A 15,235-nucleotide genomic window follows, 5' to 3' on the forward strand; every position below is an offset into this window, starting at 1 on the left:
GTAAACCTCCACTGATGGAAGGTGTTTCCACCAGTGGCATGGGGCTCCCTTTGCTCCTGCAGCCCACAATTCTCCCTGAAATGCTACTACTAGTAGACAGGGACAACCCCCCACTCCCAAAACAATATGTGAGGTAAATTGGAGATCTGCAGCAGGAGGCAGGATTAATGAAATTACCCTCCCCTTCCATTAATGGAAATTTATTGCAGGATCCAAGCCAATAGAGAGAAAATTGTAAATAACTAAAGACCAATCAACTAGCAGCATAAAAAATGTAAAATCTGTTAATGGCACTAACTAGTGTAAAGGCAGCATGCTTTTTTAAAAAGCAGTGAACATTTAAAAGCTTCATAATTCGTTTTCAAAAGTTCACAGTATAAAATTAGTAAAGCAGAAACTGCTCTCCTAAAAACTACATAAAGCGGCAATAAAAGCAATATACAACTTATCATGCTTATCTTAATTGGATGAAGAGCAACTTCAGTTCTGGCAGGCCACTGTGCTTTGATGTAGTATTTTAACCCCAAATCCACCATTTGGGTATCTCAGTATTGCCAGTTAATAAATAATTGCATCTCTGCTATGGTGGATCTCTCACCATAACCATCACCTCAGTCCATTGCAACTTACTTGATAATAACAGCATTAAAATATTGTTATACCAACATACCATTATAATGATAGGTTTAGCAGGTTCTGAGTTCCCATGTTTTGGGTTTTTTTTTAAGTCTCTAGGAATTTCTCTGGTGAAGATATAAGGGAAAAGGCATATCTCTGCAAGCAAAGAAACTAGAGACTTACTTTTTAAATTGACACCTGGGAAGTCAGAGAATTTGCTAAACTAAAACCATCTTTACAATGCTGTATAAATATATTGATATTTTCATGCTTTTTTAAAAAAAATCAAAAACTGAACCACTCCTTTTCATAATAACATGCAACTTTAACCTTATATTGACTGGATAAATGGGTGTTCCAGTGATTCTAAATGTGAATTAAATTTCTAGGTACCCTAAATGAATGTTTTACAACAGCAGCTCATGAAACCATCCCTGGACTTAATAAGAACATAAGAGAAGCCATGTTGTATCAGGCCAACGGCCCATCAAGTCCAACACTCTGTGTCACACAGTGGCAAAAAATTTTTATATACACACATACACTGTGGCTAATAGCCACTGATGGACCTGTGCTCCATATATTTATCTAAACCCTTCTTGAAGGTGGCTATACTTGTGGCCGTCACCACCTCCTGTGGCAGTGAATTCCACATGTTAATCACCCTTTGGGTGAAGAAGTACTTCCTTTTATCCGTTTTAACCTGTCTGCTCAGCAATTTCATCGAATGCCCACGAGTTCTTGTATTGTGAGAAAGGGAGAAAAGTACTTCTTTCTCTACTTTCTCCATCCCATGCATTATCTTGTAAACCTCTATCATGTCACCCCGCAGTCGACGTTTCTCCAAGCTAAAGAGTCCCAAGCGTTTCAACCTTTCTTCATAGGGAAAGTGCTCCAGCCCTTTAATCATTCTAGTTGCCCTTCTCTGCACTTTCTCCAATGCTATAATATCCTTTTTGAGGTGCGGCGACCAGAACTGCACACAGTACTCCAAATGAGACCGCACCATCGATTTATACAGGGGCATTATGATACTGGCTGATTTGTTTTCAATTCCCTTCCTAATAATTCCCAGCATGGCGTTGGCCTTTTTTATTGCAAACGCACACTGTCTTGACATTTTCAGTGAGTTATCTACCACGACCCCAAGATCTCTCTCTTGGTCAGTCTCTGCCAGTTCACACCCCATCAACTTGTATTTGTAGCTGGGATTCTTGGCCCCAATGTGCATTACTTTGCACTTGGCCACATTGAACCGCATCTGCCACGTTGACGCCCACTCACCCAGCCTCAACAGATCCCTTTGGAGTTCCTCACAATCCTCTCTGGTTCTCACCACCCTGAACAATTTAGTGTCATTCGCAAACTTGGCCACTTCGCTGCTCACTCCCAACTCTAAATCATTTATGAACAAGTTAAACAAGTTAATCCTCAGTGGTGCTGTCCAGGACCTAGTGTGAGTTGTGCAGATGGTTGAATTGATTGGAACAGTGATCACAGTGGCATCAAATTTAATTTACATGTATGTGGGAAAATGCCAGGGAACTCCAGTATTTGACTTCAAAACGGGAAGCTTCTCTAAATTGAGAAAAAGTTGAAAGGAGCAGTAAAGAGGGTAAGATATCTTAAAAAGGCTTGGGGGTTACTCAGAACCTCGGTATTAGAAGCTCAGTTAGAATGTATACCACAGGTCAGGAAAAACTGGACAGAATCTTAGATTACTAGTTATGGATTTAAAAACAGATTCTGGGGAACATATCACTAAGACCATTGGATGACAGTAGAATTAAAAGAGTACTAAAGGAGAATAAGCCTTACCTGGATAGCTCAGGCTTGCCTAATCTTGCCAGGTCTCAGAAGCTCAGTAGGGTCAGACCAGGCTAGTATTTGGATGGGAGACCTCCAAGGAATACCAGGGCCATGACGCCGAGGCAGATAATGGCAAACCAAATCTGAAAGTCTCTTGCCTCGAAAATTGTACAGGGTCATCATAAGTCAACTTTGACTTGATGGTACTTTCCCCCAACAAAGGAGGATAAGGAGACTGCTGAGAAGCTAAATGAATTCCTTTCGTCTGTCTTCACTGTTGAAGATATAACACAAATACCTGCTCCTGAATGGATGTTTTCAGGAGGGGAGGGTGTGGTACTTAGGCAAATAGTGGTGACAAGGGAGGAAGTTCTGGAACATATAGACCAGGGGTGGCCAAACTGCAGCTCAGGAGCCATATGCAGCTCTTTCACACATATTGTGCGGCTCCCACAGGCTGAGGAGGAACTTAATGCAGGCTTACTCTCAAGTAACCATGCATAGCATTGGGACCTTTGAGTGCTGATCTATAAGTAGATGACTGTTTCCGCCGTATGTGAAGTGGGGAAGGAGCAATAGGCAGGCTTGCAAGCTCTTCTCCACCACCACAGAGGTTGCCTGGAAACCTAGAGCTGGGAAAGAGCACAAGAGCTGAGGGAGCCACTGGAAGGATGGATGGAATTAAAGAAGGCAGCGCAGGGTTCCCCTTAGTTTCATAGCTCTTGTAAGAGATAGGAACATAAGAGAAGCCATGTTGGATCAGGCCAATGGCCCATCCAGTCCAACATTCAGTGTCACACAGTGGCCAAAAAGTTAGAATCATAGAGTTGGAAGGGACCTCCAGGGTCATCTAGTCCAATCCCCTGCACAGTGCAGGAAACCCACAAATACCTACCCCAAATTCACAGGATCTTCATTGCTGTCAGATGGCCATCTAGCCTCTGTTTAAAAACCTTCAAGGAAGGAGAGCCCACCACCTCCCGAGGAAGCCTGTTCCGCTGAGGAATCGCTCTATTGGTCAGGAAGGTCTTCCTAATGTTGAGCCGGAAACTCTTTTGATTTAATTTCAACCCATTGGTTCTGGTCCTACATTCCGGGGCCACAGAAAACAATTCTACACCATCCTCTAGATGACAGCCCTTCAAGTACTTGAAGATGGTGATCACATCACCTCTCAGCAGCCTCTTCTCCAGGCTAAACATCCCCAGCTACTTCAACCTTTCCTCATAGGACTTGGTCTCCAGACCCCTCACCATCTTCGTCACCGCCCTCTGGACCTGTTCCAGCTTGTCTATATCCTTCTTAAAATGTGGTGCCCAAAACTGAACACAATACTCCAGGTGACGTCTTACCAGAGCAGTTGTATTTACTAATCTTGGTGTTAAGGCAAAGAGAGATGCATAATGATGCAAAAAGTGATCAGTGGTTTATATGGTACATGTCTGTTTCTCTCTCCCACTGGTGCCAAAAAGTAATTCCCTAACCTTTCCCTTTTCTGGTCTTAAGGGGACTGTTATTCCCAGTTTATATTTTTTAAGTCTCCTTCTAGCACAGTTGTGTTGTAAAGTGCATACATATGTATTTTATCTTTCTGTGCAAAGAAAGTATTAAGTTTTTATAAAGACATAGACGAATTGCAAACTAACAAATCACGAGGAGCAATAAATATCTATCCAGAAGTTCCCAAAGAACTCAAATCTGAAATTGTTGATCTTCTAAATAAGATATGCAACGTGTCCCTAAAATCGGCCTCTGTACCAGAGGACTGGAGAGTGGCCAATGTAATTCCCATTTTATATTGTGAGTCGCCCTGAGCCTGCTTCAGCAGGGAGGGAGGGATAGAAATCAAATAAAGTAAAGTAAAGAAGATAATCTGGGGGGATTTGGGAAATTATGGGCAGGTTAGTTTAAAATCTGTTCCATCCAGATAAAGAGATGGAAAGTATTAGTAAAGATAAAATTGTCTAGCATATAGAAGGACAAGGCCTGATGAATAAAAACCAACATGGTTTCTACAAAGGTGAGTCCTGTCTCACTAGCATTTTAGAGTTCTTTGGACATGTCAATAAACATGTGGACAGGAATGAACCAGAAGACATTGTTTATTTGAATTTCCAGAAGGCTTTTGACAAAATCCCTCACCAAAGACTCGTCAGCAAACTTCAGAGTCATGCGATAAAAGGGCAGGCGGTCTTATGCATTTGAAATTGGTTAAAAACCAGGAGTAGAGAGTAGAAATAAATGGTCAGTTCTTACAATGGGGAGATGTGAGCAGCAGGGTCTCTCAGGTATCTGTAATAGAACCAGTGGTTTTCAACTTATTCATGCATAACCTGGAGTTAGGGATGAATAGTGCAGTGGCCAAGTTTGCAGATGGCAACAAATTACTTAGGGTGGCTAAGACAAAAGCAGAGTATAAAGAGCTCTAAAAGAATCTCTTCAAACTGGAGGAATGGACATTAAAATGGCAAGTGAGATTTGATGTGAGTAACTGTAAAGTGATGCATATTGTGGTAAATGGCCCCAACTTCCCATATACACTGATGGGATTTGAACTGGCAGCAACAGACTAAGGGTCCTTGGGATAGTAGTGAATAGCTCGCGGTGGCCAAACTTGCTTAACATTAAGAGCCACATAGAATAAATATCAGATGTTTGAAAGGCACAAGACACGAACGTCAGATGTTTGAGAGCTGCAAGAAAGGAAGGAAGGCAAATAGATGGAGGGGAGAGAGAAGTGGAAAGAAAGCAACTTTAAATGCATTCTTCAAGCCAACTGAAGGGGCAGTGGTGGCTTCAAGAGCCACACAATATGTGTGAAAGAGCCACATGTGGCTCCCGAGCCACAGTTTGGCCACTCCTGGAGTAGCTTAATGACTATATTGTGTGGCTGCTGTGAAAGAGACAAATACCATAATTAGAGAATGTAGAATAAAACTGCCGCTGTATAAACTTTATTACGGTCATAGACCAATATCAAAGCTATAACACATCATGTAAAAACCCTCCTAAAATACATAAACACAATAAAATACATAAAACTTTTCCCCAGCTATACAGATCCAGGATAACTAAAATACATTTTACCGATTATAAAATCCAAAGTTGGTTCAAATTTATATAAAATCCTTTAAATCATAATATGTAAAATCATATATAACCTAAAATTCAACAGTTCATACAAGACTGCAATTTTCTTGTTTCTTAGTATGGAACTTCGTAAGGTAATGGCAGAATTTAGCTATCTGTCTAGAGATATATGGACTTGCATCCACCAAGAGTTTTTCCAAACACACCCCGTCCGCGTTTGCCATTGGATTAACTACAAACGGGGAGACAAACCTATCCCTATGTAATTGGTGGAATGGGCATCGAAAAAAATATGAGTCATCGACTCCACCTCTCCCATAGCGCAAGGGCAGCGTCGGTCTTCATACGGGACTTTTCTATATTTCCCTTCTAACACCTTTGAGGGCATGACTGCGCATCGAGCCAACGTAAAGGCTCTTCTTTGAGCTGATACCTCCAAATAAGAAAAGTACTTGGCCATCCTCATAACATATTTAGTCTCAGTAGGCGCCAAAAAAGAAGGGGCCTGTTCTAGATACCTTTGTCTCTCTATATCACAAATTCTTTGTTTAGTAATACTTTTTGCTTTGGCATAACTCTGCGCCAAGAGGTTTTCAAGTGAAAATCCTATACTTTCTAAGTTGCTTTTGACCAATTGCAGCCACCTTGGCCTGTAAAGGTCTTGAATTATTAGAGGGAAGAGACCTTTTTTTGTTTGTATGGATCTTTAGCCATTGGTATGCCGAAGATAACATAATTCTGGCCTCAATTCTCATTTGCCCAGTTTCTAATCGCAAAAGGTCATTTGGCACACCTGGCGGAAGCTGCAAGATGTTACGGAGAAATTTTGATTGCACTTTCTCAAGAGCCTGTAGATTTTTAACCGAAATGCCCAGGTTAATACCATAGAGCAGTTGTGTTAAAACTTTGTATTGAAACAATTTCAGTGCTGCTGGGACATAAAAGCCCCCCTTAGTACAAAAAAATCTCAGGATAGCATACATTGATTTCTCCGCTTTCTCCACCCTCATCTTGCAGTGTTCAGTATGAACGCCTGTATCCTGAATTACCATTCCCAAATAAGTAAATTTTGTTACTTGTTCTATTTTTTTCCCTTTCATAGTCCAATACCTCTTCTTGGCTTTTTTACCAAATGCCATCATTTTTGTTTTTTCAAAATTTATTACCAAACATTCATTTTCACAGTACTTAGCAAAGCTGTCTAATGCCCTCCGCAACCCAATAGGTGTTCTAGAATGATAACAGTACCACATCATCTGCATATAGCAGTACTGAAAGGTGGCAAAGAGCCAGCTTTGGAGGGTGTAATTTAGTATCAGTCATATGTTTCACCATATCACTGATGTAATAGTTAAATAAGATGGGGGCCAAAAGGCAACCCTGTCTTACACCCTTCTGAGTTTTTATAGGTTCTGTGAGTAATCCCTGCATATTGCATCTCACTCTAAGAAATGATTCTTCATGAGTCCACGGATAAGCATCTCAGCTGGTATGCCATCCATACCTGGGGCCTTCCTATTTTTCAGTTGCATTATATAAGCTTTTATTTCTTGCGTACTAACTGGTGGCCACTGAGGGAGGTTCTCTATGTTACCTGAGAAAGGGGGTTGAACATTTTCATCATATAAATTCTGAAAGAAAGCAGCCCATGTTTCCACAGGGATATACATGTCCAGGGGAAAGGCTGTCTTAAATCCCCCAATCTTTGTTAATTTCCAAAAAAGTGCAGAGTTTTTTAGTTTCACAGCCTGTTTAAGTTCCTGCCATAGTTTCCCAGTATACTCTTTCTTCTTCCTTTGAATAATGCCTTTATAGGTTTTTTTATGACTCACTAGGGCATTTTGGATCTCTACCCTTTTTTCTGTGCTACTTCTCATAGCAAGGTAATACAAACGATTTAGTTCTTTTTTTGCTTGAGCACATTCATAATCAAACCAACATTTTGTTTTCCTATGATGCTGATGTAATCTATTCCCTATTGGTACAGCCATGATAGATTGAATCTCCTGAATTATATCTTGGTAAACTATTAGCGGGTCTTGATTTCCCTCTAAAGCTGTAAACACTGACACATGCTTCTGCAAATTTTAAGACTTCTTTCACTTTTTTATCCAGATCCCCACCCCACCTTACTCTTCTCCCCCTAATTCCTATCCTTGTTGTATAACATGGCTCTTTTTGGTTAGAGTCTAATGGGAGGGTTATCTGCAAACATAAAGGTAGATGGTCACCCTCCAAGTATCGTAATACTTGGAAATTTTTAATCTGAAGTAATAAAGAACTGCATACCAGCATGTAATCAATAGTACTCATCCCATTCCCAGACATAAACCTGTATTCGCCTGGATAATCACCATAGAATGCCCCATTTAGAATATGGAGCTCTCTTCTATCTGCTAATTTAGGTAAACATAGACTGGCAAAATTTGCCTTACAGTCTTTAGAATCTCTTGTGGAGGGAAGTCCATTCTGGCCTTGTTCCTGATCATCTAATAGGGAATTAAATTTATTTACTAAAAAGGCATCATTCTTTCCCATACGGGCGTTGAAGTCCCCTGCCAGTAAGATTTGAGCTTCCGGATGTTCTAAGGAAAGATTTGTTATAAATTGATCTACTAACGCCCAATTTCCTTCTATAGATGACTGCTTTGTTAGAGGTGGGAGGTATACATTTATGATGATCAGAATTCCCCTATCCCATCTCACCAGTAGAGCCATAGCTAAATGGTACAACGAGGGTTTCAACACGCATTGAACCTTAAGGGCATTAGAAATAAAAATACCCAGGCCTCCCCTTAACCTCCTGGGCCCTTTCCTGGAACTGCCGGTAGATTATAAGAGGAATAACCATCCAATAAAGGAGTTTCTGCCATCCACGTTTCCTGCAATATAATAATATCAAAATCTCTCTGGAAAAAAGGAACCTGTATATACGAATGTATACATCTTAGCCATCCCACCACATTCCATGATAAAATTCCGATAGGTTTGTTAGTAATCCCCGTATCTTGCATTGAGGACAGTCATAAGCATTTTCCTCCATCAGGTATTTGGGGGACATTCCTTATTTCACATATTTCGGGGTCGTCAGCTGCAACAATCAGGTTGGAATTATGCTTTCCTATATTAATTATTACAGTTGGTTCTAGTGGAAAATGATGGGCCCCCTCTGCAGAGTGGGTCCCTTCACCATAGTGCTCCAGATGCCGCTGTCAAAGTGCCCTTATACAAATCTATCTTAAGACCAACACTTGGAATACTGTGTGCAGTTCTTGGTACCACACCTTAAGAAGGATGTTGCAGAGCTTCTACAAGTTGATTAAGATATGCTAGATAAGCTTTATAAGAGGTCAGTTGCATAGAGCTGAACTTTAACATGTTACAGGGAAGCTCCTGAAGTACAGGGTGAATAAATTTATTGATAATGAGTGGGGTGATCCAGAAATGGGGAAACATCTCTGCTTTCTAATTGCCTGGCTGGCTGCCTGTTCCTAACTTTAAAGTAAGTTTTCCTGAAATAGGCCTATTTTATAAACTGCAAAGATGTGCTGGATGTCTAGAAAACTCTTCTCCTTCACTTCTCCATATATCAGAATCAATCCATACATTAGTAGGTTTTTCTGCAGGCTCAACTTACTCCTGATTTTCTTGGCAGTCGATCAATCCACAAGCACTGGAATAGGTTTGAGCACATTTGCCCTCCCTCTGCATTTTCACCATGTGAGGTCGGTTTATTCCCCGCCCCCCCCCCCCCAAGTGTGTCTTAAATAATCAGGATTTTCAGGGGAAAATGCTATTGATTGCATCAGCAGCAGTGGCCCAGCACCCTCCCCCTTTTAATTTTTGTACATGCTTATATCAATATTATGGCTGCATTTTTAAAAATGGCACTAAAATATTATGTCTATACCATTGTAATGGTAGGCTTAAAAGGGTTCTCTGAATTCCCAGCTTTCCTTAAAAAAAAAAAGTCTCTTCACCCTCTCTGGTGAAGACATAAGGGGAAAAGCATATCTCTGCAAGGCAATGAGGTAGAGACTGACTTTTTAAAATGAAAGCTGGGAATTCAGAGAACCTGCTAAAGCTCTTATGACAATGCTGTATTGATATATCAATATTTTAGTGCTTTTTTTAAAAAATGAGAACTAAGCCACTCATTTGTAATAGAGGAGAGGAAGCGGTTTGATGATGATTACAGTCCAATCATAGAAAAGTGGCCTGGAGGTGGATAGGAGGGGTGAGACAAAGAAAACGAACAGAAACATTCCACAAAAGGGGAAAAGGTGACTCAAAACCAGCTTCCAGAAAAAAAGGATTGGGGTAAAGGCACAAAAATGTGTGTGGAAATTAGGATAAACCAAAGTGATATGGGTCCAGGACCAACAAAAATAACCCCGTGCATAAAAGCCCATTGTCTTCTCCTGAACAATTTAGGTTTCAGGAAAAGTCCTGTGTTGAGGTAGTCCACCATCCCTCATGTTGAATTTAAGGGCAAGGTCATAATTTCCTCTTCAAATCCACTGATAGAGATGCTAAAACAGGGGTGGCCAAGCTGTGCTCAGGAGCCACATGTGGCACTTTCACACATATTGTGTGGCTCTTGCACCACTCCATTGGTTGGCTTAGAGAAGGCATTTTTCCCTTTAAATCACTTCTCCAAGCCAAACCAGCTGGCAGCTTGGAGAATGCATTTAAAGTTCAAGTTGCTTTCTTTCCACCTCTCCTTCCCCCTCCCCTCCATTTAGCTTGCTTGCTTCCTGACTTGCGATTCTCAAACATCTGATGTTTGTGTCTGCGGCTCTCAAACATCTGACAGTTGTTCCGTGTGGCTCTTATGTTAAGCGAGTTTGGCCACCCCTGTGCTAAAACAGGAAAGGCATCTGTTTTTTGGAAATAATCTCAGTTTAATGGGTTAAACACTGAACAGTCTTCCATATTAGGATGACTTTTCCTTTTAAAATGCCTGTCCCTTGTTGGCTGCGAGGCTTACTTAGCCATTGGTTGGTCTTCTGTGATGTCATGTCATGTTCACATACATTCTGGTTTTTTAGTCAAGTCATGTTACACTGAAAAATCAGAGGTGCACCTCTAGAAGCTGTGTTGGGAGAGGGAGTCTGGAGGCCTTCACAGAGCTGAGTAGCCATGTGACACTGTCATGAAGAAGGAGCGTATCCCACGGCAGCCGGCAGCCAATGTGACTGTTAAGGTGAAGAGAGACTTTCACAAGTGTTTGAATTGATTGAGCAGATCTTTGGCAGTAGTCCTTCAGTGGAACAGGATTTTACCAAGTTCAGTCACACTGTTTTTGAAATATATGTAAACACAGTTCTTTTTAAAAGGGATACTGGTTCTGCCATTCAGTCCATTAATCGTGTTTGTTTTTCTTTCCGGCAGCCCCAGGCTATCCAAACTCCCAGGCTGGGTCTTAAAAGACGGAAGCACTTTCCTAGACAAGGTAATGTACAGATGCGATCATCGGGTCTCTAGAGGAACCTAGCCAATTAGCCAGCCAAATGGAGCCCAGCATTATTTAACTAGAGAAATAAACGAGATTCCCATCCGAAAAAGAAAAAAAAACCTCATTGAATTTTCAGGTCAAGCTGCTTGAATTCGAGCTATCAAAAAGAGAGAGAGAGGAAATTGTGAACTGCCCTCTCGATCAAATTTGCAGCCTTTTCAATGAACCTTGAAGCAACTTGTTGTTGCAGATGGTAATAGCCTGCATCTTCACGAAACTTCTAACTTCACTAATCTCTAGAGACAGGCAGCAGAATAGACGGCTGCTTGCAATCAAAGCCAAGTTCTTGAAGTGATATATCTTCGGAACCACTTGCTTTATACTGTATTTTTTCACAACTGTGCACAGCACAACCCCCTGCACACCCCATGTCCATGTCCTTATTTGTGATCTGTGGCCAGAGGTGGGATGTGTTGAATGCACAGCGGCAGTGATGCCAGATGATGACAGCACAATGGAGAAACGTAAACCAGAAACACTGCAACCATGCAGGGGATGGTACAGCAGAGACATGTGTGCATGGTGGTGCCTTGGTGCCCCTTTTCAGAGCACAAAAAAAGTCAGGATATCAGCAGCAGAGGCCACATTAATGTACCAACAACAACTTCTGTCCTTGTGAATCTCTAAAACAGAAGTGCTTACTACCTCTGGACCACTAAGGCCAGTGCAGCCCCCTGTTTGGACTCTAATCTGAGAGAACCAGGTTTGATTCCCCACTTCTCCACATGAACCTGCTGAGTGACCTTGGGTCAGTCACAAGTTCTTGAAAGAGCTGTTCTCTCAAGAGCAGTTCTCTCAGAGCTCTCTCAGCTCCACCTACTTCATAGGGTGTCTGTTATGGGGAGGGGAAGGGAAAGGAGATTGTAAACCGCTCTGAGACTCCTTTGAATAGTGAAGGGCAGGATATAAATCCAGTCTCCTCTTCCTCCTTCTTCTGTCTTGAATTTGTCACAACAGGAACAGTATGTTTGCTTTATGATGTAAAAAGAAAAGACATACACACACGTACACAAAAGCTGCCAAATGTATCAAAGGATGGCTGTTGTGAAGGTTCACCTACTCTGACCAGGCTGACCGAGTATCCTGTCAAGCCCAGAGGTCACCTTGGCAAAACAGAATTTTTGGGCAATAAAACTTCCAGCAGAAGCTCGAAGGCTTCCATCTCTTCACATGTGGCTTCTTCTGTGTGGTTGTGGCTATTTCTGTGTATCATATTTATGTACACACATATCCCAGTTCCCTGCATTTTGTCGTTTGTATGATCTCACAAAATTGAGCCCAAGCTTGGAAGTATCCATGTAGAAGATGAACTTGCAGATAGGGATCAGGGGCTGCTATTGAATTCTGGGGAACCAACTAAACAGGCTGCCATCTGGAGCACTATGGAGAGGGACCAGAACTGGAGATGGGCACTTGGATCACTGAGGCAGGTATAGTCCTTAAGTTATCCCCACTCCCGGTAGTACTCCAAATACACTGTGGTGTTAGTTAATGGTTGCTGTTCATTCATATTGAGAAGAAAAAGGCACTGCATTTCAGGACAGTGGGGGAAATCCTATTGTCAACCACCTCTAGTGCTTTTTGGCCTAACTTCCACCAGTACGGTAGAGACTAGATATAATTAAATTGCAATATAGACACTTCCCTTTCATTTCACCCTGTCTATTTTATTGATGGCGATTTCTTCTGTATTGGCAAATGAAATCTTGCAAGTGGTCACCCATCCTCTGCCCTGGTCACTCATCCCTTTCTCCTGTTCCCTGCCCCACACTTCTTCCACCTGACATTGATTTGGTTTTGTTCCAGTGCTTGGAGACTGTGGTAGTAGAGATTAACCCCATTGCTCCCTGGAAGCAGAAAAAAACCTTTAAAATGTCATACGCTAAAGAACTGGATCCTACTGAATTGTGAACAGAGCCCCTCTAGATCTTCTGGAGTGTTACATGGGGAGCCAGAGGGTTGATATGGCAGTGGCTTCTCAACCTCCAACTTCGTATACAAGTTCTTGTAGGACTGGTGGAAGAGGAGAGAGGAATTTCTACTAATTTCCCCTTCAGGCTTCAGCTCCCCACACTGCATATCACAGGGGTTTTTCAGCCCGTGGGGGTAGGTTTTTCATGGTTGCAGTGGGAAGAAGAAATAGCCAAAAAAACCCAAGAACCCCTCTGTTCATGACTTTCTAGGATCCTGTCCTGTGAAATCTAGTTTGCACAAAGTAGAAGCATCATAATCTCTGTCCCTTTAGTGTTGGCTGCTAAAAGCAGATCATAACATGTTTTGCACTGTCTATATGGAGTATAGCAAAGCTGATGTGGTGTATAGTGATTGCTTCCCAGGGAGCATCTCTAGTGGAAACAAAGAATGGAAGAAAGTGGTCCTTCATCCATGTTTACAAAGCAACAAGTGACTTCTTTGGCAGCCAGCTCCAGCAGCTCTACTGGAAACCCTGATCTTTCTTGCCTGCCATATCTTTATCTGCTACGAAGATATTTGCTCAAACAGCGCTTTGTTGATGCGGTAAATTCTGGGGAGTCAACCATGCTTTGTTTCCACAGAAACCGCAAGACCAACAGCCAGTCCAATTATGAACATATGAATCTGCCTTATACTGAATCAGACCCTTGGTCCATCTAAGTCAGTATTGTCTACTCAGACTGGCAGCAGCTCTCCAGGGTCTCAAGCTGAGATTTTTCACGCCTACTTGCCTGGACCCTTCTTAGTTGGAGATGCCAGGGATTGAACCTGGGACCTTCTGCTTACCAAACAGATGCTCTACCACTGAGCCACCGTCCCTTCCTAAATTACATATATATAAATATGCAGACATGTACTCCTTCCATCTCCCTACCAAGCAGGTGTCGCACCCCGGGTGCCCCTCTCGGTCTCCCGGTGCTGCCGTCGCCCCTCTATCCCGGGCGACCCCCTTGGGGCACTCTGTGGGCGTTCCCCGGAGGTCTCAGAAACAGGGGTGGGAGCCAGGTTACTTCACCAAAGGCCCCTGTTCCCCTCCTGGCTGTGCAGCGGCTTCTGTTATTCTCTCGCGCGAGGCAGGAGGCAGCCTCAACAAGCACCGGCCAGCTTCCTCCCTGACCTCCTGTCCCCCTCCCTTTTATCCTCCCGTCCCAGTCTTCCCCTTTCCTGTGTTCCGCCCCTCCCTGGCTCCTCCCCCCTTCAAAGCCCCAGACGCCTGGGAGAGGCGTGCCGGGGCTGGGCTGCCTGGGCGTGCCTCGGGCGTCCTAGACCTCTGCAGCATGCTGGGGTGTGGCGTCTCCCGCCACCACGGGTCAGGCGGCTCTCCTCCTCTTTGCCTGGCGCTGGGCTTGGCTTCTCCCTTCTGCTCCCCGACGTCTCACTCCGGCCAGGCTCCTCGGACCCGGAGACGAGCACGTTGGCTGTGGGGCGTTGCTCGGGCGGCTGTCGGTGCTCCGTCAGCCCAGGTGAGCGGTAGGGCCGCCGCAGGGGCTTGGAAGGTGTGGGAGGCTCTCGGGGCGGTGACGGGGGGCAGGAGTGGCTGGCAGGCATTGGGGGGTCCCCCTCGCGCAGTCCTCGCCCGGGCTGGGCGGGACAGCAGGTGACTTCCTCTAGGGAGGATCAGTAGCCAAGGCATGTCAGTAGCCAGGAGGTGGTGGCAGCTGCAAGCATTGACAGCTTCAAGAGGGAATTGGATAAACATATGGAGCAGAGGTCGATCAGTGGCTATTTGTTTTTGTTCAGTCTTACAGTTGAGTCTGACTCTTTGCGACCCCATGGACGAAGTCACGCCAGGCCCTCCTGTCTCCACCATCCTCCAAAGTCTGCTCAAATTCATGTTAGTTACATCAGTAATACTGTCCAGCCATCTCATCTTTGCTGTCCCCTTCTTCTTTTGCCTTCTGTCTTTCCCAGCATCATGACCTTCTCCATTGAGTGCTCCCTTCTCATTTGGTGGTCAAAGTATTTGAGCTTGAGCTTCAGCATCTGACCTTCCAGGAAACAGTCAGGGTTGATTTCCCTTAGGACTGACTGATTTGATCTTCTTGCAGTCCAAGGGACTCTCAAGATTCTTCTCCAGCACCACAAAACCACAGAGTATTGTTGGAACTTTCTGTCTGGGGCAATGATGCTCTGTATTCTTGTGTTTGGGGGGGAGGGGCAGTGGGAGAGCTTCTAGGGTCCTGGCCCCGCTGGTGGACTTCCTGATGGCACCTGGGTTTTTTGGCC

At 43.5% G+C, this 15,235-nt stretch overlaps 1 protein-coding gene across 1 annotated transcript in view; it reads left to right on the top strand.

The window, feature by feature from the left end:
- The window catches only part of INTS9 (integrator complex subunit 9), a 107,331-nt gene that overhangs the window by 15,901 nt on the left and 76,195 nt on the right, over window positions 1–15,235 (top strand). The window contains exon 3 of the mRNA XM_060250318.1: window positions 10,912–10,972. Within this exon, the coding sequence (XP_060106301.1) occupies window positions 10,912–10,972 (61 nt within the window). The remainder of the gene's footprint in view (window positions 1–10,911; window positions 10,973–15,235) is intronic.

Source organism: Heteronotia binoei, chromosome 1 (genome assembly GCF_032191835.1).
Source record: "Heteronotia binoei isolate CCM8104 ecotype False Entrance Well chromosome 1, APGP_CSIRO_Hbin_v1, whole genome shotgun sequence".
In the NCBI taxonomy this organism is placed as follows: Eukaryota; Metazoa; Chordata; class Lepidosauria; order Squamata; family Gekkonidae; genus Heteronotia; species Heteronotia binoei.